Genomic DNA, 23,763 nt, shown 5'->3' on the forward strand with positions numbered 1-23,763 from the left:
TTCACAAACTTTCTTTAGTCTTGCTTTCCAAACTCTATGAGAAAAATTTCCCTCATTATATGTGTGTATATATTATGTACATATATATTTATTTATTTTTTTTTTTTTTTCTTTTCTCTTATGGCTTGGATGTTTTCACATCCATTGTAGCCCCGGCGGGGATGTTCATACATCCTTTATTGCTGCCTGCTTTGATGAGTGGGAGGAGGTATCGCGGTTGGGAGGTGTTTGCATTCAAAGCTATATATGAGAGTATTGGATGATTTCAGCCATCCCGAAGATGGTTTGGACCTTTTTGGCGGAACTATTCTCAAATGTTGGGTCTTCGGAATCCAGGGGGATCCAATGCTTGGGGTAGGACTCTCGGCTTTTGGCCGGAAGCCCGTCATTATAGATATGGGGAGGATGATTCCATAATTTCTTGGTCTCAGTCCTAACAGGCGGGTTCAGCTTACACCTGTGCCTCTATATCTGTTTTGATGCTATCCTTCGGGTAGGGTATGGAGTGGACCATCTGGGAAGTATACTCTCATTGTGCCGATAGTAGAGAGTGCAAATTTCCTTTCCGACGCGTGATGGCCTAACATTCTCGAGCAGGTACATCAAACTAACTCTTTTCCCTCTCTTTACTATTATGGATTCTTTAAGGAACGAACCCCCATCCCCTGGATACGCTGACTCTCCCCCGGCACTGTTGACGACCTCTGCTAATGTGATAAGGGATAGCTCTGTTGATGACCTCGGAACGGGAAAGGACCATTCTACTGATATTTCTAAATCGAGTAATTTGGGTAACACGAGGAAACTTCGAATCCTCCATGTTACACAAATTTCAATAGAAACAAATTATGATGATCTATGTAAAGCATTTGAATGCTATGGATGCATAAAAGAAATAAGGATGAAACTTGAAGCTGAAACTTGGGATTCATGGATATCTTATAGTAGTTATGACGAAGCATTTAGTGCAATAAGTAATTTGAATAATATTAAAATTAATAACTTGAATGTCGCGGCTGCTCTCTGCGATAAGGTACCAAAAGATTTAGATGTGTACAGGCCTGCCGATTGGTTGGAAAAAGGCACAGATTTAGTCATGCCCTCCCAGAGAAATCCAAAACCACCGATGTGGCTTATAGCTGAATCAAAGGGGGTTACAGGGAATTATTTTAAAATATGCAAATTGATTCAGAAAAAAGTAGGAACTATTGCACCAGGCGATATATCTCGTTTCGGAAAAAATAGTTTCCTTATCCATGCCAAATCCAGTACACAGTCGGTAATATTGTCCAATATGAAAATAAATAATGATGACATTAAGTTAGATGTCAAACCCCACCTAAATTTTAGCTACGGAAGGGGCGTAGTTTTTAACAGAGACCTATATGATTTTACAGAGGAGGAGATACTGGCCATGTGTCCATTAAATGTTTGGAAAGTTCATAAAGTCCCAGGTACATCAATGATAATCCTTACGTTCCAGGATGCTGATGTACCTTTTCATATTATTATCGAGAACGAAAGGATTAAAGTAAGACCCTTCAAGCAGAAGCCATTGCAATGCTTTAATTGTTTTAAATTTGGGCACCCGTCCAAAGTTTGCAAAAATGAGAAGATGTGTGGTATTTGCTCCAAATCTTACCATGGAGAGTGTGCACTTGGAGCCAGGTGTTTAAATTGCAGCTCGAATCACAAATCCACAGACAAGATCTGCGAGCTATATAAGTTGGAGGAAGCTGCCCTCAACAAATCAAACTTAGAACACATAAGTGTGACCCATGCCAAAAGACTATTAAATAAATCAAATACATATGCTAAGGCATTAAAATCAAACCAACCTAGCACTGCCAATAGCTCAAAAAAAAGTATACTATCTGACAAAATGTCAAATAACGAGGTAACCTTATCACCTCCTGAGGCTTTACCACGGTGTATTAACACTAGGTCATTGCCCATTGCTGTACAGCCTTCAGCCGCCATTACAAAAAGTAATACAAACCTCTCTCAGGCCATGTCCTTGCCTGATCTGATGGAGGTTCCACTTAAGACTAACTTACCTGATGCACCTGTTGTGGGAAAGGTGTAAAAACCTCGAATCCCACCATCTATTAATCGCAAAAGAGAGAGACCTCCATCTCTCTCTCCACCCTCCATTAGAAACGTTAAGGTTATGACATCAAATAAATTTGATGTTTTGTCTGTTGATGTTTCTAATGAACCAGAAGATGGACTGAATAAATCAGAAATTCAAGTTGAGGTCCACCATCCACCTCAACAAATAGATAAAAAGAATACAAAGAAAAACACCAACGTTAAACCCAACATAACAAGACCACCTCTGAAGAAACCTACTGGTAATAATGTTACATTAAAAACTGCTAATGGGAAGACCTCATCCAAGATGTCTTCCAGAAATAATCCATAGTTTTCTCCTCCATTTTGCAATGGAACTGTCAGGGTTTGAGGGCGAAATATGAAGAACTTAAGCTCCTAATTCATGAGCATTCCCCCAAAATTGTATGTCTACAGGAAAGTATGCTTGATTCTAACACTCCTAGTCCTCGAGAGTATGTTAGCTATAGAACACTTTATAATCAACAAGCAGGGAGCCATGGCGGAAGTCTCATGTACATTCGTCGAGATGTTCCCCAAATACCCATGTCTATACGTACAACCCTGCAGGCAGTTGTTGTACAAATTGATATAGGGAGAAAATATACAATATGCTCTCTGTACTTACCTCCAAATGATAATATTTTATATGATGATTTAGCAGAGGTCATTCAACAACTCCCTCAACCTTTTCTCTTACTGGGAGATATGAATGGTAGACATCCTTTATGGGGTGATGTTTTGGCCAACACAAGGGGCAATATTATCTCATCAATTGTGGAGAATGAGGATGTGGGGCTCCTTAATACAGGAGAGCCCACACACTTTCATGTTCAGACAGGTACTTTGTCATGCATTGACCTTTCAATTGCAAGCTCTAACTGCCTTCTTGATTTTGATTGGAGGACATTAGATGATTGGCATACTTGTGATCATGCACCAATCATTATAAACACCAACAAGGGTCCGCCTTTGCAAAGATCGCCACGTTGGAATCTAGACAAGGCAGACTGGGTTAAATTTTGTGAGCTAAGTGAAATCGAAGGGAGAGCAGAACAATTTGAAAGTGTTGATGATGCCATAGACCTACTGAATGGAACTCTTCATACAGCAGGAGTCAATTCAATTCCCAAAACAACAGGGTTATTCAAACGACGACCAGTCCCGTGGTGGTCTTCAGAACTAACTGCACTCCACAGAGCCACAAGAAGATCTCTAACACGATTGCGTAGACGCAGAACTGATGAGAATTTAATAATGTACAAGAAATGTAGAGCACAGTTCCGTCGTGCCATGAAAGAAGCAAGGCGCCAGTCATGGATGTCTTTTGTTTCCTCTATTAACAGTAGAACACCACCATCTTCTGTGTGGAGGAAAGTAAAAAAGATAGCTGGCAAATTCACCCCCAACCCACCACCAGTGTTGAAGGTGAATGGCCAGTATGTAACTGAAGCAAATGAAGTTAGCAATGCCCTGGCTAATCATTTTTCAAATGTATCCAGCAAGTGTGAAGGAGCCCCTGGTCACCAGTATAGGAGCACTGAAGAAAAGAAAATTTTAAATTTTGCAACAAGAAGGGAAGAGTCGTATAATTCTCCTTTCACTGAAAGAGAATTTGATTCCGCACTTGCTCATTGCAACGATACAGCCCCTGGACCCGATGGAATTCCATATGCAATGATTAAACATGTACATTTTAATACAAAGCTATTTATTTTAAGCATTATTAATAGAATATGGCATGATCATAGCTACCCAAGTGTTTGGGAACTAGCCATTATTTTAGCCTTTTTAAAACCCGGTAAAGACAAGTTTTTAGCAGCAAACTATCGTCCTATTGCATTGACATCTTGTTTATGTAAAATCATGGAGAAGATGGTCAATGCAAGGCTGATATGGTACCTTGAAAAGAAAGGTATTTTATCACCGATTCAATGTGGATTCCGAAAAATGCACTCAACGACTGATGTGTTGATACGACTTGAGTCATCTATTTGTGAAGCCTTTGCTTCCAAACAGCACCATGTTACAGTATTTTTTGACCTTGAAAAGGCATATGATACCACATGGAGATATGGTATTCTTAAAACCATTCATGAATTGGGATTGAGAGGAGAGCTGCCACTATTTATTCAGGCATTTCTTTCACGTAGAGTTTTTCAAGTGAAAGTGGGGGAAACTCTATCAGAGAGTAAGTGCCAGGAAGAAGGAGTTCCTCAGGGTAGTGTGCTGAGTGTAACCCTTTTTGCACTAGCAATTAATGGGATATCCTCAGCCATTCCCCAGGATGTTCTCTCAACACTATTTGTGGATGATCTCTCAATATCATTTGCTGGCACTAGAATGGCAATGGTTGAGAGAAAAATCCAACTCTCTATTGATAAAATTATCCAGTGGGCTGACATGAATGGATTTAAGTTCTCGACAAGTAAAACTACCATTGTCCATTTTTGTCGTATCCGGGGAGTACATTCAGACCCGGATATATACATTAAAGGTCAACGGATACCATGTGTAAGTGAAGCTAAATTTTTAGGTTTTTTTTTTTTTATTTTAGGCTTACATGGGTGTCTCACTTGAAAGTGTTAAAAGCTAAATGTCTTGAGGCTCTGAATCTTTTAAAAGTATTGCCCCATACATCATGGGGGGCAGACCGCAATACTATTTTAAGATTATACAAGGCCTTGATTTTTTCCAAAATTAGTTATGGTTGTGAGGTATATTCCTCAGCCACCGCAAGCCGGTTAAAAATATTAGACTCGATACATCATGCAGGTATTAGATTATCTACTGGAGCTTTTAAAACCTCGCCTATCCCAAGTCTCCTTGTTGATGCTGGAGAGTTACCTCTAGACCTTTACCGAATGTCTTCCATTCTTCGGTATTGGTTTAGATTGCAAAGACTCCCTAGCTCTCTAGCCTTTCAGACTGCAAGCCTTGTAAGACACGCATCATACTTTGAGTTGCACCCAAAATCTCCTCAACCTTATGGCTTTCGGGTGAAACGATTTTTAAATAGTCTGGATATAATTAGAAATAAGATACTTCCATTCAAGGTATCATCAACGCCTCCATGGAAATTACCTGACATATCTTTTTGTAAATACTTTATTGGAGTTAAGAAGAATATGACTGACTTAGAATCCAGGTCTCTTTTTATGGAACATGTCGAAGAACATAGGGGATCGACTTTTATATATACTGATGGCTCCAAATCTGATGCTGGCGTTGGATTTGGAGTACATAGTAATGATTTTAATTGTAGAGGTGCACTTCCTCTAACAGCTTCCATATTTACTGCCGAACTGTATGGCATATTAACCGCTATTGAGAAAATAGCTTTGGAAAAGGAGGGTAATTTTACAATTTTTAGTGATGCAAGGAGTGTTCTTCAAGCTTTAGAAGTTTTTAATTCCAGTAACCCTCTAGTTTTAAAGATTTTAGAATGGCTTTTTATTATTGGACGGAAAGGTATAACTGTTCGATTTTGTTGGGTTCCAGCACATGTAGGTGTGTCTGGGAATGAGAAGGCAGATTTACTGGCGAAGAATGCGGCATCCGAGTTGCTACCAAGGAGGTATCCCATTCCATGTAACGATCTCCTACCTTACATCAAGAAATTGGTTTGTGATAAATGGCAACAGCACTGGGACAGTCAAGACGGCAATAAAATGAGGGAAGTAACAAATATCATATCACCTTGGAGGTATAACATGATTCCCCGAAAATGGGAGACGACTCTTTGTCGTCTCCGTATTGGTCACACACGGTTGACACACGAGTTTCTGCTGAAGGGCCAACACCAACCGTATTGCGAGGACTGCTTAGTACCTTTAACAGTGAGGCATTTGTTGACCGAATGCCCTAATTTTACTAACTTAAGAGATAGATATCTGTTTGAGGCTCGAGGTGAGGATGGCAGGTTTATCCTTGCCAAGATTCTTGGACATGATGTGTCTTACTATGCGAGCGGAATTTTTAGATTTATTTCAGAAGCAGGTCTTCTGAAAACTATTTAACTATTTTAATGACTTCTTAATTTTTATGGTTTTAATCGAATTCTCTTTTAATTTTCATATACAGTAAATGGTATCGGCGTCAATGACCTTAGATGTCAGGATGCCAGAAAACTTTCAATCAATCAATCAATCCTGCATAGTGGAGCCCCTAGTGGGATTGCGGGATAAGTGTGCCTTTCAGTTTCGACTGTGAAAGGCTATCCCCCAGCCTTAAGGCTTGCCTCCTGGCTCTAGGGACAAACTCTTCCTTCGCATGCGAAGCCTTGTCCTCTCCTGCCCTCAGTCGAAGGTGAGACCTCCTCCTTGGAACGTGGTTCAAATCCTCGAGTCCCTAAAGAGACCCCCCCTGACGAACCACTACGAGTCCCCAGACCACCACCTTTCTGGGTAGACAGTGTTCCTGCTAGCCTGTCTTCAGCCAAGCGAGTCACATGGTCTCTCTTACGACTTCACCCATTCAGGGGGTTAGGGGCAGACAACTTCAGGTTCGTCCCTGAGGTTTGTTGCCGAGACTCAGAATCTGAGAGTGCCGGACCCGCTTCGACTCCTTCCAGGGCTCGGGTCTCGATCCTGTTGCAGATGACTCAGACCATCTCCTACCTTGCTGGTAGGGAGTCCGACCTGGTGTCTTCAGAGAACAGCTGCAGGTCGTCTCCAGGTCCAAGTCTAGTTCGTGGATCCTGGGTAACGAGGAGAAGGGCCTCCAGGAGTACCATCTCGGCCTGGATTCGCAGGGTGCTACACCCTGCCTTGAATCCTGACCCTTCTCCGTCGCATCGCCCTAGAATCCATGATGTCAGGGACTTTGATACGACCCTACCCTTCATGGAGCATCTTCAGTGACGCAGGTCCTGTAAGCGGGGATGTTGAAGCCTCAGACCTTCTTCTTACCCCCCTTACCTGCAAGACATGATCCACAGGAGGCTCGATACGTTTCTATCGGCCCTGTGGTGGCTGCACAACAGCTGGCCTGAACCTCAGGCTCCTTGATGGACAAGTGGCAGAAGGTTGAGGGCATTGTTACCTGGTGTTAGTCTGCATGAATGAAAAGATCTGTCTGGCCCTTATTCTTTTCTTCATCCTCTCCTCCCACCGAGAAAGCAGCATCCTGGGTTCTCTGCACAGCTGACCTCAAACCACTGCAGGTAAACCATGCTTCCATGTGTTCCTAGTATTATGTGTAATACTGTCATGTCCCCATACCCTGACGAGGTGGTATTGGGAGAGTCCTAGCCTGGATTTTCTTCTGAGGGACTCCAGGGCAACTGCCTGGGACAAGTCATTTTTCACCTTCGCACACACCTTGTGTAGGCCGCGGCAGTTTCACAACCGCCAGCGAGGAGCAGGGATTCCCTATTGTCCGAGTACTTGACCACTTGAATATGGAATCCCTGGGCAAGCCAAAGCCAGTATGGCCGGGACTTACCACCCTTCCTAAGGGTTAAGTCACCCCATGTAAATAGCGTGGTTTGTATTCAGTTACGGAACAAATGACAAATTCGTAGATAATTTGTATTTTTCCTAACGATAAAAACCTAGCTATTTACAGTTATGTGCCCGCCAGCCCTGTCCCCCAAGATAAGTCCTACCTCTAAGTAAAGTGGAGTATTCTCCGGTGTGTGTGAGGGGGAGGGGTAGCTAGCTACCCCTCCCTACCCCCCCCCCCCCCCCCCCCCCCCCGCTAGCTAGCGGTGGGGTAGGAAACCCTCGTTAAAACTTTATGGCTCGTCATCGGCTATCGCCAAAGTAATTACCCCATGTAAATAGCTAGGTTTTTATCGTTAGGAAGAATACAAATTATCTACGAATTTGTCATTTTTTGTTACAGTTCTCGCCCTTCCCCCTTCCCGTTAGTGTAGGTGGGGTTGGGGCTCTTGCCTGTTATGTAATTCTTGTGTTCTTTTCCCTCGGGTTTCCTCTTCTGAGTCTTCCCGGGGGAATGAATGTTAACTAATTACTTTTTATTTTCACAGTTAACGATCTGTTTTCCGTTTGCCTAATGTGACAACGAAGCAGAGCTGTCTTGTTGGGACTCGGGGAGTCGGCTGTTGCTGCCTCCTCTATAGGGGCATGTCTCCTTCTCCTGGAAGTTCTCCCGAGACACCCGACAGCTCTTCAGTTCATCTTAGAACACTCAGGAGGTTCGCCTCCTTGGGTGGGTAACTTCCCTTCCGAGGGAGGTTCCCTGCCCAGGTTTGAGTTTCTTTCCCTTTCAGGGGAAACTTCTCTTACCTTTAATAATTATGATATGTTCCTGGTTCTCCGGCAGTTTTGCTCTTGATGCTGAGCAACCGCTTTTGTAACCTTGCTCAAGGGGCTGAGCGGTTACTTCTCGGACCATAGTTTTTGTGCGACTATGCTCTTGGTGCTGAGCGGTCTCACCTGCAGCTACGCTCAAGGGGCTGAGCAGCTGCAGGAGCGCCTCTTCGGAGGTTGGCTCCTAGGTCACTGGCTGACCCTTTGGCCCGTGGGCTCCATCTTCAGTCTCTTCTATGAAGTTTTCCTCTCTCGTTCGCAAGAGAGGACACTCATAGAGACTCCTCTTCGGAGGACTCCTTCTGCTGTTGTTGCTGAAGGCTCAGTTCCCTTCGGGGGGCCGCTGAATCCTACGGTCTCTCCTGCGAGTGTTTCTTTCCCGGGGGTTGGGGGGGGTGGGGAGTTCACCACAGAGACTCCTCTTCGGAGGTCTCCTTCTGCTGTTGTTGCTGAGGGCTCAGTCCCCTTCGGGGGCAGCTGATGCCTCAGTCTCTCCTGCAAGTGCTTCTCCCCCTTGGGGGAGTTCACTCCAGAGACTCCTCTTCGGAGGTCTGATGATGGTGCTCCTGCCTGTGGTCGTCTTCATCTTCACCCTCCCCGCAGAGGATCCTCCTGCCAGACCTTCTCCTGGACGCAGATGCGCTGTGGGCGCCAACGTACCTCGTTTCCTACGAGCACCTGTCAATTCGGGGCTAAGGGCTTACTCCACAATATGGGTAAGTCCCTTAAATGCCAGGTTTTACCTGCGCGCCCACGTTTTCCTGCGCGCGAGCGCTCTTGCGCTCTCCTGCTGTGTTCCAGACTTCTCTCCTGCGATCTCCTGTAGCTGAGTCTCGCCGTAGATCTCCTGATTGCCAGTGCTCACCTGCGCCTCGGAGACCTTCTGTGCCCCAGCCCTCTTTAGCTCGCCAGCGCACTTCTGGACGCCCTTTCCTGCTACGCGCCTTGGGCGCCAACGGTCTCCTGTACGCCCACGATCACCTGCGCGCCAGCACACATCTGCGCTCCCTTTTCTAATGTGCGCAATGCGAGCCAACGTTCGCCCTCGCGCCCACGATCTTTGGATCTAGGCACAGGCAAGGAGATTGTTCCTTCTTTTTACACACTCGTTCGCCTTCTCGTCAGCGCACATCTGCGCGCCCTTTCCTGATGTGCGCAAGGCGCACCAGCGTACTCCACGAGCTTCCAGATGTGGGTGGAGGCGAAAGAGATGATTCCTTCACCTCCTCGCCGACGATCTACTGTGCTCTAGATTTGAACAAGTCTCTGAGCGCCCGCACGCCCATGAGAAGTCTTCTGTACTCGCCCACGAGCGTTCGCTATTATGCGCAACCTCACCATCTGGTTCTGCCCCTCGCTGGTATCTTCTGGCCGCGCAACCGCGCTCCATCGATCTCCTACGCGCCAGCGATCTCCTAGCAATTGCGCGCGATTCTTTGCCTGCCCACTAGCGTTTTCAACGTGCCAATGCACCCACGCTTCAGATCGCCGTACGCGGCCACGCGTTGGCTCTCCTGTACGCGATCGGTCGATACGCACCATCGCTCGCCAACGCGCCATCGCTCTCCAACGCGCCATCGCTCGCCAACGCGCCATCGCGCCATCGCTCGCCAACGCGCCATCGCGCCATCGCGCCATCGCTCGCCGACGCGCCATCTCCCGCAAAGAACCATCGCTCGCCAATCGCGCCAACGGGCCATCGCTCACTTACGTGTTTTCGGTCTTCCGACCGCGCCCGCGCGCCTACATGCTCGCGCGCTCATGCAGCCGCGCGCCTACATGCTCGCGCGCTCATGCGGCCGCGCGCCTACATGCTCGCGCGCTCATGCGGCCGCGCGCATACATGCCCGCGCGCCTACATGCCCGCGCGCCTACATGCCCGCGCGCCTACATGCCCGCGCGCGAACCAACGATTATACCATCGCGTTAGCGCCAAGGGCGATTTCGACCGCGATTCCCGTCGGGTTTTTGCAACACGGGCAACCTGGCGAGTTTTTCTGAAGCGCATACTTTCAGATCATCATAGTCACGATCTTCACCTCGTAAGCGCCAGAGCATGACATGTACAAAAGCAAGAAGAATCTTCAGAAGAGTCTGGGTAACATTCTTCTCCCTCTTCAGGCAGGCCCCATAATCCCTCTCCTCAGGATCGCCCGATTCCCTTCCCTCCAGCGGTGGCTGCTGACACTGCCTCCATCAGTCGTCAACAGAGGGAATATTTCAATATCATGGGGTAGCCTGATTTAGCTCTTCCTTTCGATCATTCCATGCAATGGACCTTCCGGGGGTTTTTCCCTCGAGAAACTCTCCGCCGGGCAGGTGACATTTTCAACTTCGGGAATTTTGAACCAGGAGGAAGCCGCAAAGGGTGCCAGGCAGGCCACCTCGTGGCTGATCGTCGAGCTTGAGTCTCTGGCCATCCGGTCACGACCCGAGGTTTTATACAAGGAAGCTCCGGGAAGGTTATGGAACTTTCCTCCTCTCGGACACGTGCACCTTTCGTTTCCCGACACTAAGTGTCGAACTTGGGGACAAACTCGATATTGAAGCATTGAGATGCAGTGACCGAGAGGTTTTCTCTCGTATGTTCCTACCGTGGATATCGGCAAACCCAGACTCTCTTCCATCCTTGGTAAGGGCTTGTTTCAGCCCAAGGACAAGGAACGAGCAACTGAGAGGTGGAGAGAATCGTATCACGATTCGCTCCTCCAAGGCGCTTACATCCAGTCCCTACAAGCCTCCAGCGCCTCAACTTCAACAGCCTCGTTAAGCCTAGGACATCGTAACCGGCATGGGCAGTTAGACAAGGTGTCTATGCAGCTTCCCCCCTCCTGTCGGGGACGAAGGGCGAGGAGCCCTCCTGGGAAGGCAATAATTATAGAGGGGGCGGCCTAGGCCGCAAACGCTAGGAATGGCAACCCCTACCTGCATCCCCCAGTGGGGGGGGATGCCTGGATTTGCACCTTCAAGTGGCAGCAACTTGTGGCCGATTCCTGAACGATCTCCATGATCAGCCAGGGATTTCGTGCCCCATTTCATAGCATCTCTACCTCCCCTGTCAGCGAATCCAGTGTCGCTGAGCCCCTATGCCATGGGATCGGTAAAGGGGCTAGCCCCTCGGGCAGAGGGCAAGACCATGCTCTAGAAGAATGCTCTCCAAGGTTGTCGGCGGCTCCCCCCAAGGTTCTTCAAACGACTCTTGTAAGAAGCGCCTGAAGGCTGGAGACCCGCCATCGTCCTCTTAGCCCTGAACAAGTTTGTCGTACAAACTTCGATCAGTATGATACAACAGTTTCGATCAGACTTGTAGGGAAACCACAAGACTTTACTGGATCCGAGAGACAGGTACTTCCAGATTCCAATCCATCCGTCTTTACAGGAAGTACTTGGAATTCAGCCTAGGCAACAGATATACCAGTTCAAGGTGCGGTGCTTCGATTTTTCCACAACTCTGCAGGCATTCACCAGGAAGTTCATCCCGAACCCTCATATCCACACAAGAGCGGCATCCTCCTCCTTCGCTTTCTGGATGACTGGCTACCCTGGCAGTTTCGGTATCGACCCTTCTTCGACGCCGAGACAAGCCTCTGGGACTTTGCCAAGATATATGGATCATGGTAAATCTCGAGAAGTTTTCTCTGTTTCTATCACAACAACTGGGATATCTAGGCTTAATTTTAGTCTCCAAGCTCTGTTAAGCCTTCCCATCAGATGACAGGATAGCAAGGCGGAGGAGAGTAGGAGAACCTTTCTTCAGTCGAGGAGAGTCTCCAGCCCTTTTCTGGTTATGCCTCCTAGGTCACCTTCCTCCTTGACCCCTCTAGTCCCAAACACTCGCCTCAGGATGAGTCTCCTGCTCTGGCGACTCAAGTCCCGGTGGAATCAAGACTATGATTCCCCAGACATTCTGGTCCTATGGGACTTGCCGAACGAGGGATCCTGCAGTGGTGTTTGACCTACGAAGCCTTTGCTAGAGAGTGGATCTTCTCGTCCCTCCTCCGCATTTGATGCTGTCCTCGGACGCATCAAAGAAGGGGGGGGGGGCACGTTCTGAACCAAAGGATCTCAAGCCTATGGGCAAAACTAGAAGGGTACCTCCACATCAATTGGCTAAGGCCCCGGCGAGTCACTCCGTGAGCGACAACACCACGGTAGTTGCTTTTCATCAAGCGGGGAGGCACTTTTTCATAACAGTCTTCCCATCCTGCAGTAGAGATACTGAGATGAGCCGAAGTCCACTCAATACCACTATCGGCTCGCTTCATTCCGGACAAGGAATGTGCTCTCCGACAGTCGGAACAGAGCATCGCAGATAGAGAGTACCAAGTGGTCTTTGGAACCCCCAGTAGCCAGCAAGCTCGGACCTTGTGGTCCTGTTCGCGACGACCTTGAATTTCAAGCTGTCGCTGTCCTTCTCCCCAGCCCCGGACCCCAAGGCACCCTGCCGAGATGTCTTCCCACATCGGTGGGACAACATCGACGTCTACGCCTTGCCACCGTTGGGTCTGAGGGGAAGGTGGGCTCAACAAGACCAGACTATCGGTCAACCTGTCGATGACTCTGATAGCTCCGCTATGGCATCATGCAGAGTGGTTCCCGAACCTTCTGCATCCCTTGATGGAACTCCCGAGAGAGCTTCCCCCACGACAAGAGCTAAAGCAACCACACCACTACATCTACCACAAGCCGTAGCTCCGCTTCGGCTCCATGCCTGGAGTCCATCCAGCATTTCCTCACAGAGAGAGGCGTTCCGCGACAGGTCGCGGAGCGGACGTCTTGACACCTGCGAAGTCATCTGCAGGGGTCCACCAGGCGAGGTGGAGAGTCCTCTGTGGTTGGTGTCGTGGGAGAGGTATCTCTCCCCTCGATGCCACTATTCCAGCGTTAGCGGAGTTATTGTCCATCCGCGGGAGGAATTACGCCTTTTGCTCTCGGCGGTAAAGCCTATTGCTCAGCCTCAAGCCTGGCCTTCAGGCTCTAAGGTTAGACAATTCCTCCTCGCTGGATCTTTCTTCGCTCATACGAAGCTACGAACTTACCTGCACCCAGTCGGAAGTGAGACCTCCTCCATGGAACATGGCTCGGGTTCTTAGGGATCTTAAGGCTTCTCCCTGTGAACCATTACGCTAGTCATCTGACAGGCACCTGACTTAGAAGATGATGCTCCGGCTCGCTCTGGCTTCGGCCAAGCGTATTAGCGTACTTCATGGTCTCTCGTACGACTTCGCCCATTCAAGAAGATAGGGAGAGGTAACGTTCGTCCTTGAGTCGGTTACTAGACTCAAGATCTTGGAGTCCCAAACCTTCGGTTCGACTCCTTCAGGATTTCGAGTCTCCGTTCTGTAACAGATGACCCAGGCCTTCTCCTACTATGCCCAGCAAGGAGTCGGAGGTGTTATCTTAAAGAACAGCTGCAGTTCGTCCTCACGTGCAGCCCTGTTTGGGAGCACAGGAAGGACGAAGAGGAGGGTCACCAAGAATACCTTTGCAGCCTGGATTCTAGGACCATCCATCTCGCCCTGAATCCAGACCATCCTCCGTCATGCAGCCTTAAAGCACACGATGTCAGAGGCATCGCAACGTCTCTGGTCTTCAAGAAGACTACTCTGTGACGCAGGTGCTACAAACTGGAGTCTGGAAGCGTCGGACGACCTTCACAGCCCGCTATCTGCAGGACGTGACCCACAGGAGCCTTGATACGTTTTTCTATCAGCCTGTGGTGGCTACACAACAGCTGGTCTAACCTCAGGCTCCTTAATGGACAAGTAGCAGAAGGTTGGGGGCATTGTTACCCTGTGTCAGACTGCATGATTGAAAGAGGTATGTCTGGCCCTTACTTCTTTCTTCATCCTCCTCTCTCTTGGGGAAAGCAGCATCCTAGGTTCTCTGCATAGCTGACCTCAAACCTCTGCAGGTAAACCATGCTTCCTTGTGTTCCTAGTATTAAAATGATACTGTCGCGTCCCCCATACCCTGACGAGGTGGTATTGGGAAAGTCCTATTCCAGAATTCCATCTAAAGGTCTTCAGGTCGACTGCCTAGGACAAGTCACGCTTCTTCCCTCCACACACAAGCTTATGTAGGCCGCACACTCCTTGCGGAGCAAGGAACTTGCGAGGTGCAGGGACTCTTTTTCTCGAAGTGCTGCTCACTCGGATTCTGAGTCCTCTGATAAAGCCAAAGCCAGTATGGCTGGGGACTTTTCACCCTTCCTAAGGGGTAAGTCACCCTATGTAAATAGACTGGTTTGTATTTCGGTTACGGAACAAGTGACAAATTCGGAGATAATTTGTATTTTTCCTAACCATACAAACATTAGCTATTTACACATATTTGCCCGCCAGCTCTGTCCCCCAAGTCAAGTCTTACCTCTAAGTGAAGTGAGTCAGTTCACCAGTGTGTGAGGGGGGAGGGGTAGCTAGCTACTCCTCCCCTACCCCTGCTAACTAGCACGGGGGTAGTTAACCCTCGTTAAAAATCTAATGGCTCGCCATTTCACCTACACCGAAAGTAATACCCTATGTAAATAGCTAAGGTTTGTATGGTTAGGAGAAATACAAATTATCTCCGAATTTGTCATTTTTCCTAGCATACAAACCTGGAGCTCTTTATACAAATTGGTCCTCCACCCTGTCCCCCAAGAAGTCCTGCTAGAAAGAAAATGTGGTTACTCAGCCGACAGGTGTGAGTAAGCGGGGTAGCCGGACTAATCCAGCCCCATCCGCTAACTGGCAGATGGGGTAGTTATCCCTCACTAAAATTGTCTTGGCTTGTCTTTCAGCTACGCTGAAAGAAATACCCCTATAAATAATTCCAGGTTTGTATGCTTAGAAAAATACAAATTACTTCCAAATTTGTTATTTCAATACATTTAACTCAATATTCTGAAGGTGTCAGTGTTCCTGGTAGAATGGCCAATATCATTCTTCATAGTGTAATTACTGTATGAAAATTTAGACCTATTTTAGGTCTGACAGCTGATGTAGAAAGGATAAACATTGTAAACTACAGTAATGAATTGAGTTAAGACTAGCAATAAAAAGTGTACTTTAAATTGATAGCGTTATGTGAGAATTAGGCTCTAATTGTCTTCCTTCAAGTAGCTGAGTTGTTTTTTTTGCCAAGAATAAAAGTTGTAGTAAGGTTATGTAATTTTCATTTTTTACAGTATGATGCATTATAGTGTTCCTTGTTGGTCTTGCTGCATGAGTGGTGGCATTTACAGACCAGAGCTGAGCAACAGAGAAAAAGTAAGACATCGATCAAAACCTGGAGTGTCAGTTCTCCTTGGTGAGTTAGTTTTATCTGTCCTACTTTTTATGTACTGTACTAGATTGTTATTTTGTAGGTTATTTTTCTTATACAATAAACTGCAAGAATTTTAAGTGAGGAAAAGAATACTTGGTAAGTAACCACTGAATAAACTTCTGGCAGCTTCAAGACAAGGTTAACTCTATTCGGGGAAGGATAGCCATGGTTGTTTTAAACACGTCCCTGTTACATACACGCTATCTTTCTGGATGTTCGCTCCAGGGGTAGTAACCCTGTGATACCTCTACAGGTAAACTTCTTTGGTATATCACTCGCAGGAAATATCCCAAGTAGAAAGCTGCCTAAAGGAACTTCCATCAGGACAACATGGCTCGAGCCCAAAAACCCAGTTTATTCCATAACTGGAATACAAACCAACGCTATTTATAGGGGTATTACTTTTGGCGAAGCTGAAAGAACGAGCCATTAGAATTTTAGTGAGGGTTAACTACCCATCTCGCTAGTTAGTGGGGGTGTAGGGGGTTAGCCCGCTACCCCACATTCATACATCTGTGACTGTGCTTCGCTTTGCTTTTGGCTTGGATGGAGAATGGTTGTTACTACTCTTCCTCCTCTACATTGTTTGGACTGCCATTAATCTGTTTTGTCTTCTTGTTTTTCTAGTGTGTGTATGTGTGTGTGCGGAGTTCTTCTACCGGCCATGCGTAGCTGCCCTGTTTCGCAGGGCCGCACCTGCGGAACCTTCATGTACGCGGTGGACGTCGATCCCCACCGCCTTTGCCCTATATGTAGGGGCTAACAATGTAACCAAACGAATAAGTGGGATGAATGCCGGGATTGGTCTGCCTCCCGGTGGGAAAGGTATGGGCGTTGGCGAAAGAAGTCTGTGGGGGTCTCTTCTCCCTAGAAGGTTTCTTCGGAGCAGAAGAAACCCAAGACTTCTTCGGAGCAGAAGAAACCCAAGACTTCTTCTTCCACTTCCCAACCTTCCTCTGAAGCTCCTACTCAAATGGCTTCCTTCCAGGAGCCGTCGAGTAGTAGCGTAGGCTGTTTAACCCTCGGTCAACCTCGGTCTTCGAGAGACGGTGCTGCCTTCCCTAGCGAGGTGGTCCCGTGTCTCTTTCTCCACTTTTTTCAGGTTTAGCCTTCTTTGGGGTTGCCCTGTCCTGTCTAAGCCCTGCTGCAGTTACTTCACCCTGGTGCTTTGATGCAGCAATCTTCAACTTTAGTTGTCGACCTCTTGTCCTTGGTTGACGTGGTGGTGTCAGAGGTCTCGCCTGCTGCTCTACCTGCTGACCCTGTTGCGCTTCCTTCTGCTTCCTCCGCTGCTGCCGCCAAGGACTGCGCTTCTCTCCCTGACGAACATCCTTCGGTGGGAGAGCAAAGTCCAAGGCTCGTCTCCTGCGAGTGCTCCCCTTTTTTGTTTGCGTGAAGGGGCACTCATAGAGACTCCTCTTCGGAGCCCCGCTGACAGTCAGCTTGCTGATCCACCGGTTGCTGAGGGACGTTGTTGTGGCAGGAGACCTCGGCGTTCTTGTCCTCTGCTACGCCTTTGGGGTGTCTCTTCTTCGGTCAAGAGACGTCTTTTTGGTTCTTCTCCACAGCTCTCCTCTTCGGAGGAACCTGCTCAGCCTGCCTCTTCTGGTTTCCCGACCCTAGCTGGCTATAAGGACTCGTCTTCTTTTCAACGAACTGTGGTTTGTTCTCCTCCTGCAAGGGATCGTTCGTGATCTACAGTACTCCGAAAATTGTGCTCCCTTCTGAGGGTCACATCTCGTCGCCTAAGTGTCCAGCAGATGTTCGCTGACCATCTACACGCCATTCACCTGCTTGCCGAGTTCCTGTACAGCGATCCCCATCTCGTCATACTCCTGTCCAGCGTTTGCCTGCTCGTCAGGTTTGACGTCTAGAATACCGTCGACCTGCAGCTCATGAATCGCCTGTCTAGCCGATGACTCGTCAGTGGCTCGTCCAACCGACGACTCGTCAAATGAAAGCTCATCAATTGCCAGTTCAACTGCCAACTCGCAGATTGCCTGCTCACCAGTGTCGGGACCTTAAATTGCCTGTTCTACAGCGTTTGCCTAAGCGTCAAGAGCTTGCCAAGCATCAAGCGCTTTCCAAGTGTTTGCCCAAGTGCTTGACAAGCATTCGCCCACGCATCATGCCTCTTCGTTGAGGCATGCTCCTCGTGAACTGCATGCTCGCCAATCATCGAATTGCTGCCAATTGCCGATTCACCACACAGGAGACCATTCTCGCACGGCTGCTGACAGAAGCGTTTCCCAGGCTTCTTGTTCACCTGTGCGTCAATCGCATTGCTCCACTACCGTGCGCAAATTGCCTCAACAGTCATGGGTCCATCGCCAGCCCTCTTATTAGGCTGTAGCAGTTGTCCCTGTGATTTTGCGGCAACGCTCGTCAACGCCTCATCGCTCACTGACCAGTCAACAGCCATTAATGACACACGAGACTCAGGCAGCTCGTCAGGGATTACTAGGCCCTCTAGCACAGCATCCAGCAGTTGTTTAGCAACCATCGACCACCGAGCAATTAACCACTAAGGTGAGTAACCATTCTCAAGCAAGAGAGGATTGCCGACCATTGTCATCATCCAAGCAGCATGAAGGTAAGACCCTTTCCAGGTCCCACCATTCACTGTCGCCCAATTTCCTACCCCGCAAACGCATAACAGCATGACTACCTGGGAAAAGGAAGAGGGCAAGCTTCAGGGTTTCAAGATCCCAAAGATTCCAGCACCAAGGAAGGAACTTGTAATCGCTCCCTTCTTCATCTAGGATTAAGACTCCTCGAAAGGACCCGTCGGCCTCTTTCCCTCCTGGGGAACTATTGGATAGTGCATCCGCAAGCAAACAGCTGTGGTTCAGTGCCTTATTCAGGGCTGTAGCCCAGACCTTCAGGCCCATATCAAGCCTCCTTGCCCTGCAGAGGCTCCCGGGGTTTCCCTGGGAAACTCCACCGTTTCGTCTGACTCAAGGCAACGAATTATGGTTACGTCTCCCCTGAAGAGGAAGAGGGGTTTCCGACAAGTTACCGTCGTCCAGAGTCAAGCTGATGCCTACGAGAGCTTCGAGGTCAGAGGCCATCCCCGATAAGCCATCTCCGCCTCTCCCCAATGATGCTTCCTCTTCCCATCTGGGACATGCTCACAGGGAAGGGTCATTTTCGGACTCTCCCCAACTGTTCCTGTCGGAAGAAGCTCTCAGAGAGGACTTTTTTTTTTTTTTTTTTTTTTTTTTTTTTTTTTTTTTTTCTTTTTTTTTACGGATCCCTTACAGATTCTTAGTCCTCTCCCCGCCAGGTCATCCCACCCAGACCTTCGGTCTTGGAAACCTTTTTCCCCCCAAAAGGGGGTAAAAAGATTCCAAGAGAGCTCCGAAGTTTTCTAGGACTTGAAGACCTGGAGATGGGGTCAAGAGCTTAATCAGCCTTCCAGGTATCGACCACAACCCACCCCGGGGACGAGATCCCAGCGGTGGATGACGACATTAATTTCCACCCCAACTTCAAACGGCGACCAGAGGGAGTCAGACCATGCCCTCTGGCAGGTTCTGGCTTGCATCAGGGCCCTCAGCGGGTTGTCAGACCCAGAGATGGCCCTTCAGGAAGGCAAGGATACTGTACTGTACTGTGTCTTGAGCACCCAGAAGCCCCCGAAGTCCAGTACAGTTCTACCCTGGTCGGGGTCGAAGGGTGCTCGGCGTAAGATTGCCTCCATGCTTGCCGACTACTCTGGGTCGTATCGTTCAGGATCATCCCCCAAACTCCTCCCACCTTCGAGTGTCCACCAGAGGAAGTACATGTACTATGATGTCCCGGACGAACCATGCTCGACGTTACCTGTCCCCCACTCTCGAGGATCTAACTAAGGGAGTCTCTCTTGCGAGGCTGTCTTCTCGTCAGGTCACGTTCTCGGCATCAAAGATCTGGAACCAGGAGAAGGTCGCGAAGGTGCCATGTAGGTGACTTTGTGGCTGGATCTTTGGTTGGGATCTGTGGGAATCCTGGTATGGACCAAAGATTTCTCTAAGGAAAGCACAAGAAGGTTATGGAGACCTTCCTTCTCTCAGGCACACGCACTATTAAGTTTCTGGCCCACCAAGTTGTGAACCTATGGGCCAATACCTTCTTTAAATAAAGGGATGCAGCAGTCGAAAAGATTCCACCAATAGGTCCCTAATGTTGAGATCACCAGGCTCCAGAACTCTTCTTTAGAGGGTTCCTCACTGTTCAAGCTGAAGGACGTCAAAAGGGCTTTGGAGAGATTGAGGAAATTCCACCAGGACTCCCTCCTACATAGGGCCCTGACATCGCGGCCTTATAGACCACCAACTCCTCTGAAGCCCAGCCAATCGAAACCATCTACTGTACCAGCAAGGCGACAACAAAAGAAAAGATGGTGTCTAAGAAACCCTTTCCTATTAAGGACATGAAAGGCACCAAGTTCTCTCATGGAGGCAAACAGCAGAGAGGTGGCGGCAGAAGCCGCAAGCGCTAGGATAGGCGATCTCCCTGCTTGTTCACCAGTGGGGGTATGCCTACAAAGCTACTGGAACAGGTGGATGCAGCCCGGGGCCGAACCCAGGACAGTTTCCGTGATCTGTTCAGGGAATCACGTCCCATTCATTTCATCTCTCCCTCCACTGACGAAGAATTCAGTGCTCCTTTGCGATGGGATCAGCAATGGGGCTGGCTTTTCGAGCCGAAGTCAAGACCATATTGGAGAAAGGCGCTCTCCAGGAGGCCCTCGACAGGTCCCATGGCTTCTCCAGTTGACTTTGGTGAAAAGGGCGTCTGGAGGCTGGAGACCAGTCATCGACCTCTGGGTTTTGAACAAGTTTGTCAAACAGACTTCGTTCAGCATGAAGACGGCAGACATGGTCAGACAAGCGGTAAGACCACATAAATTCATGTGTACACTGGATCTAAAGGATGCATATTTCCAGATCCCAATCCATCTGTTTTCTGGGAATATGTACGATTCACACCAACAACAAAATATACCAGTTCAATGTGCTGTGCTTCGGTCTTTCCACAGCACCTCAGGTCTTCACAAGAGTGTTTGCCCTCATGATGTCATCTTGGGCCCACAGGATTGGCATCTGTCTTCTCCTTTATCTGGATGACTGGCTGATCCTAGCAGACTCGGTGGCAACCCTTCTTCAGCACCGAGACAAAATTCTTAGGTTTTGCCAAGATCTGAGGATCATGGTAAACCTCGAGAAGTCATCCCTGCTTCCCACTCAAAGACTGGTATGCCTGAGCATGATTCTAGACACCAAACTACACAAAGCCTTCCCTTCAGACAACTGGAGAGTGAGGCTGAGAAAGGTTGCAAGACCTTTTCTAAGACTAGAAGAACTCCCAGCCCAGAAGTGGCCATGTCTCCTCAGACACCTATCATCCCTGGCCCATCTGGTTCTCAATGGTCTCCTCAGGATACGATCCCTCCAATGGCGACTGAAGTCCACTTGGAATTAGGCCCTAGATTCCCCGGACACTCTGATCCCCACGGGACCAGAGGAACAAATGGACCTTGGATGGTGGTTGGCAAACAAGAATCTACTGAAGGGTGTCGACCTTCTTGTCCTTCCATCCAATTTGATGCTGTTTTCAGATGCTTCAAAGGAAGGGTGTAGGGCCCATGTGCTGCACCACACAGCATCAGGCCTCTGGTCAGAGTCCGAAAAGTACCTTCACATAAATCTCCAAAAGATCAATGCCGTATACCTGACCCTTCAAGAGTTCCACCTGTTCAAGGCGTGTCACTCGGTGGTGGTGATGAGCAACAACACCACTGCAGTGGATATACCTTTTCTTACTGTGGATTTATCTGTGACTGGAGTTTCAGGCTACCAGCTTATTAGGAAGGCTACAGTAGAGGAAATTCCATCTGGTCCAGTGGATTTAGCTGTGGCTTGACCTTCTGGCTACCAGCTTACTAGGATGGCTACAGTAGAGGAAATATCATCTTGTCCAGTGAATTTACTGGTGGCTGGGCCTTCAGGTTACCAGCTTCTTTGGAAGGCTTCAGTCAGGGCTCTTCCTTCTAGTCCTAATGATTTGGCTGTGGGTGGGACTTCAGATTACCAGCCTCTTAGGAAGGCTATATCAGAGGAAACTCCTTCTGGCCCAGTGAATTTAGCTGTGGCTTTGCCTTTAGGTTACCTTCCTCCTGGTAAGGCTCCATTGAGGGCTCTATCTCCTGGTACTCTAGATTTGGCTGTGGTTGGGCCTTCAGGTCACCCACCTATTAGGAAGGCTATAGTAGAGGAAATTCCTACTGTGGCTGGGCTTTAGTTTACCAACTTCTTAGAAGGGCTGCAGTGAGGGCTCTTACTTTCGGTACTGTGGATTTGGCTGTGGCTGGGCCTTCAGATTACCAGATTACTAGGAAGGCTACAGTAAAGGAAATTCCTTCTTGTCTAGTGGATTTAGCTGTGGCTGGCTTCTTATACTACCAGCTTTTAGGAACGTTATAGTAAAGGAAATTTCCATTGGTCCAGTGAATTGAGCTGTGGCTGTGTTTTAGGTTACCAGTTTCCAAGGAAGACTCCAGTGTGGGCTCTTCCTTCCGATACAGTGGATTTGACTGTAGCTGGGCTTTCAGTTTACCAGCTTACTAGGAAGGCTACAGTAGAGGAAACTCATTTTTGTCCTGTGGAATTAGCCGTGCCTGGGCTTTAGGTTATCAGCTTCCTAGGAAGGCTCTAGGGAGGGGATCTTCCCTTTGGTCCCTTGGATTTAGCTATGGCTGGCCCATCAGGCTACCAGCTTTCTAGGAAGTCTTCAGTGAGGGCTCTTCCTTCCGTTCTTCTTGATTTAGCTATGGCTGGGCCTCTAGGTTACCAGCTTTCTTGGAAGATACAGTGATGGTTGTTCCATCTGGTCTTGTGAATTAGCTGTGGCTTGACCTTCAGATTACCAGCTTCCTAGGAAGACTCCTATGAGGGCTCTACCCTCTGGTCTTGTGGATTTTGCTGTGGCTGGACTTTAGGTTACTAGCTTCCTAGTAAGTTTCCAGTGAGGGCTCTTCCTTCTAGTCCTGTGGCTTTAGCAGTGGCTCGACCATCAGGTTACCAGCTTCCTAGGAAGGCTCCACTGAGGGCTCTTCCTTCTAGTCCTGTGGCTTTGGTGGTGGCTGGGCCTCTAGGTTACCAACGTTCTAGTAAGGCTCCAGTGAAGACTCTTCCTTCCAATCCTGTGGCATTAGCAGTGGATCGGCCATCAGGTTACCAGCTTCCTATAAAGGCTACATTCGAGGAAATTCCTTCTTGCTCAGTTAATTTAGCTGTGGCTGGGCCTTCAGGCTACTAGCTTACTTGGAAGGCTACAGTAGAGGAAATTCCTTCTTGTCCGCTGGATTTAGCGGTTGGTCGACCTTCTGGTTACCAGCTTCTTAGGAAGGATCCAGTGAGGGCTCTTCCTTACGGTCCTGTGGATTTGGCTGTGCCAGGGCCTTCAGGTTACCATCTTCCTAGGAAGCCTACAGTTGAGTAAATTCTTCTGGTACAGTGAATTTTTCTGTTGCTGTGCCTTTATGTTACCTGTTGTTTAGGGAGGCTCCAGTGAGGGCTCTTACTTCTGATACTGTGGATATATCTGCGGTTTAGCCTTCAGGATACCAGTTTACTAGGATAGCTACAGTAGAGAAAATTTCCTCTTGTCCAGTGGATTTATCTGTGGCATTGCCTTCAGGTTACCAGTTGTCTAGGAAGGTTCCAGTGAAGGACCTTCCTTCCAGTTCTGTTGATTTAACTGTGGCTGGGCCTTCAGGCTACCAGCTTAATAAAAAGGCTACTCTAGAGGAAATTCCTTCTTGTCCAGCTGATTTAGCTGTGGCTGGGCCTTAAGGCTACCAGCTTACTAGGAAGGCTACCATAAAGGAAATTGCTTCTTGTTCAGTGGATTTAGTTGTGTCTGGGCCTTCTGACTACCAGCTTCCTAAGAGGGCTTCTTCTTGTTCTGTGGATCTAGCTGTGGCTGTATTTTAGGTTACCAGTTGTCTAGGAAGGATACAATGAGGGACCTTCCTTCAAGTCCTGTGGATTTAGCGGTGGCTGGGCCTTCAGGTTACCAGCTT

At 48.2% G+C, this 23,763-nt stretch overlaps 1 protein-coding gene across 2 annotated transcripts in view; it reads left to right on the forward strand.

The window, feature by feature from the left end:
* Positions 1-23,763, forward strand: part of LOC137642626 (kelch-like protein diablo) — a 176,743-nt gene that overhangs the window by 20,360 nt on the left and 132,620 nt on the right. For both annotated transcript variants that reach the window (XM_068375336.1, XM_068375337.1), the window contains exon 2: positions 15,556-15,677. In XM_068375336.1, the coding sequence (XP_068231437.1) occupies positions 15,557-15,677 (121 nt within the window). In that variant the 5' untranslated portion in view covers position 15,556. The remainder of the gene's footprint in view (positions 1-15,555; positions 15,678-23,763) is intronic.

This window comes from Palaemon carinicauda, chromosome 6 (assembly GCF_036898095.1).
Source record: "Palaemon carinicauda isolate YSFRI2023 chromosome 6, ASM3689809v2, whole genome shotgun sequence".
Lineage (NCBI taxonomy): Eukaryota > Metazoa > Arthropoda > Malacostraca > Decapoda > Palaemonidae > Palaemon > Palaemon carinicauda.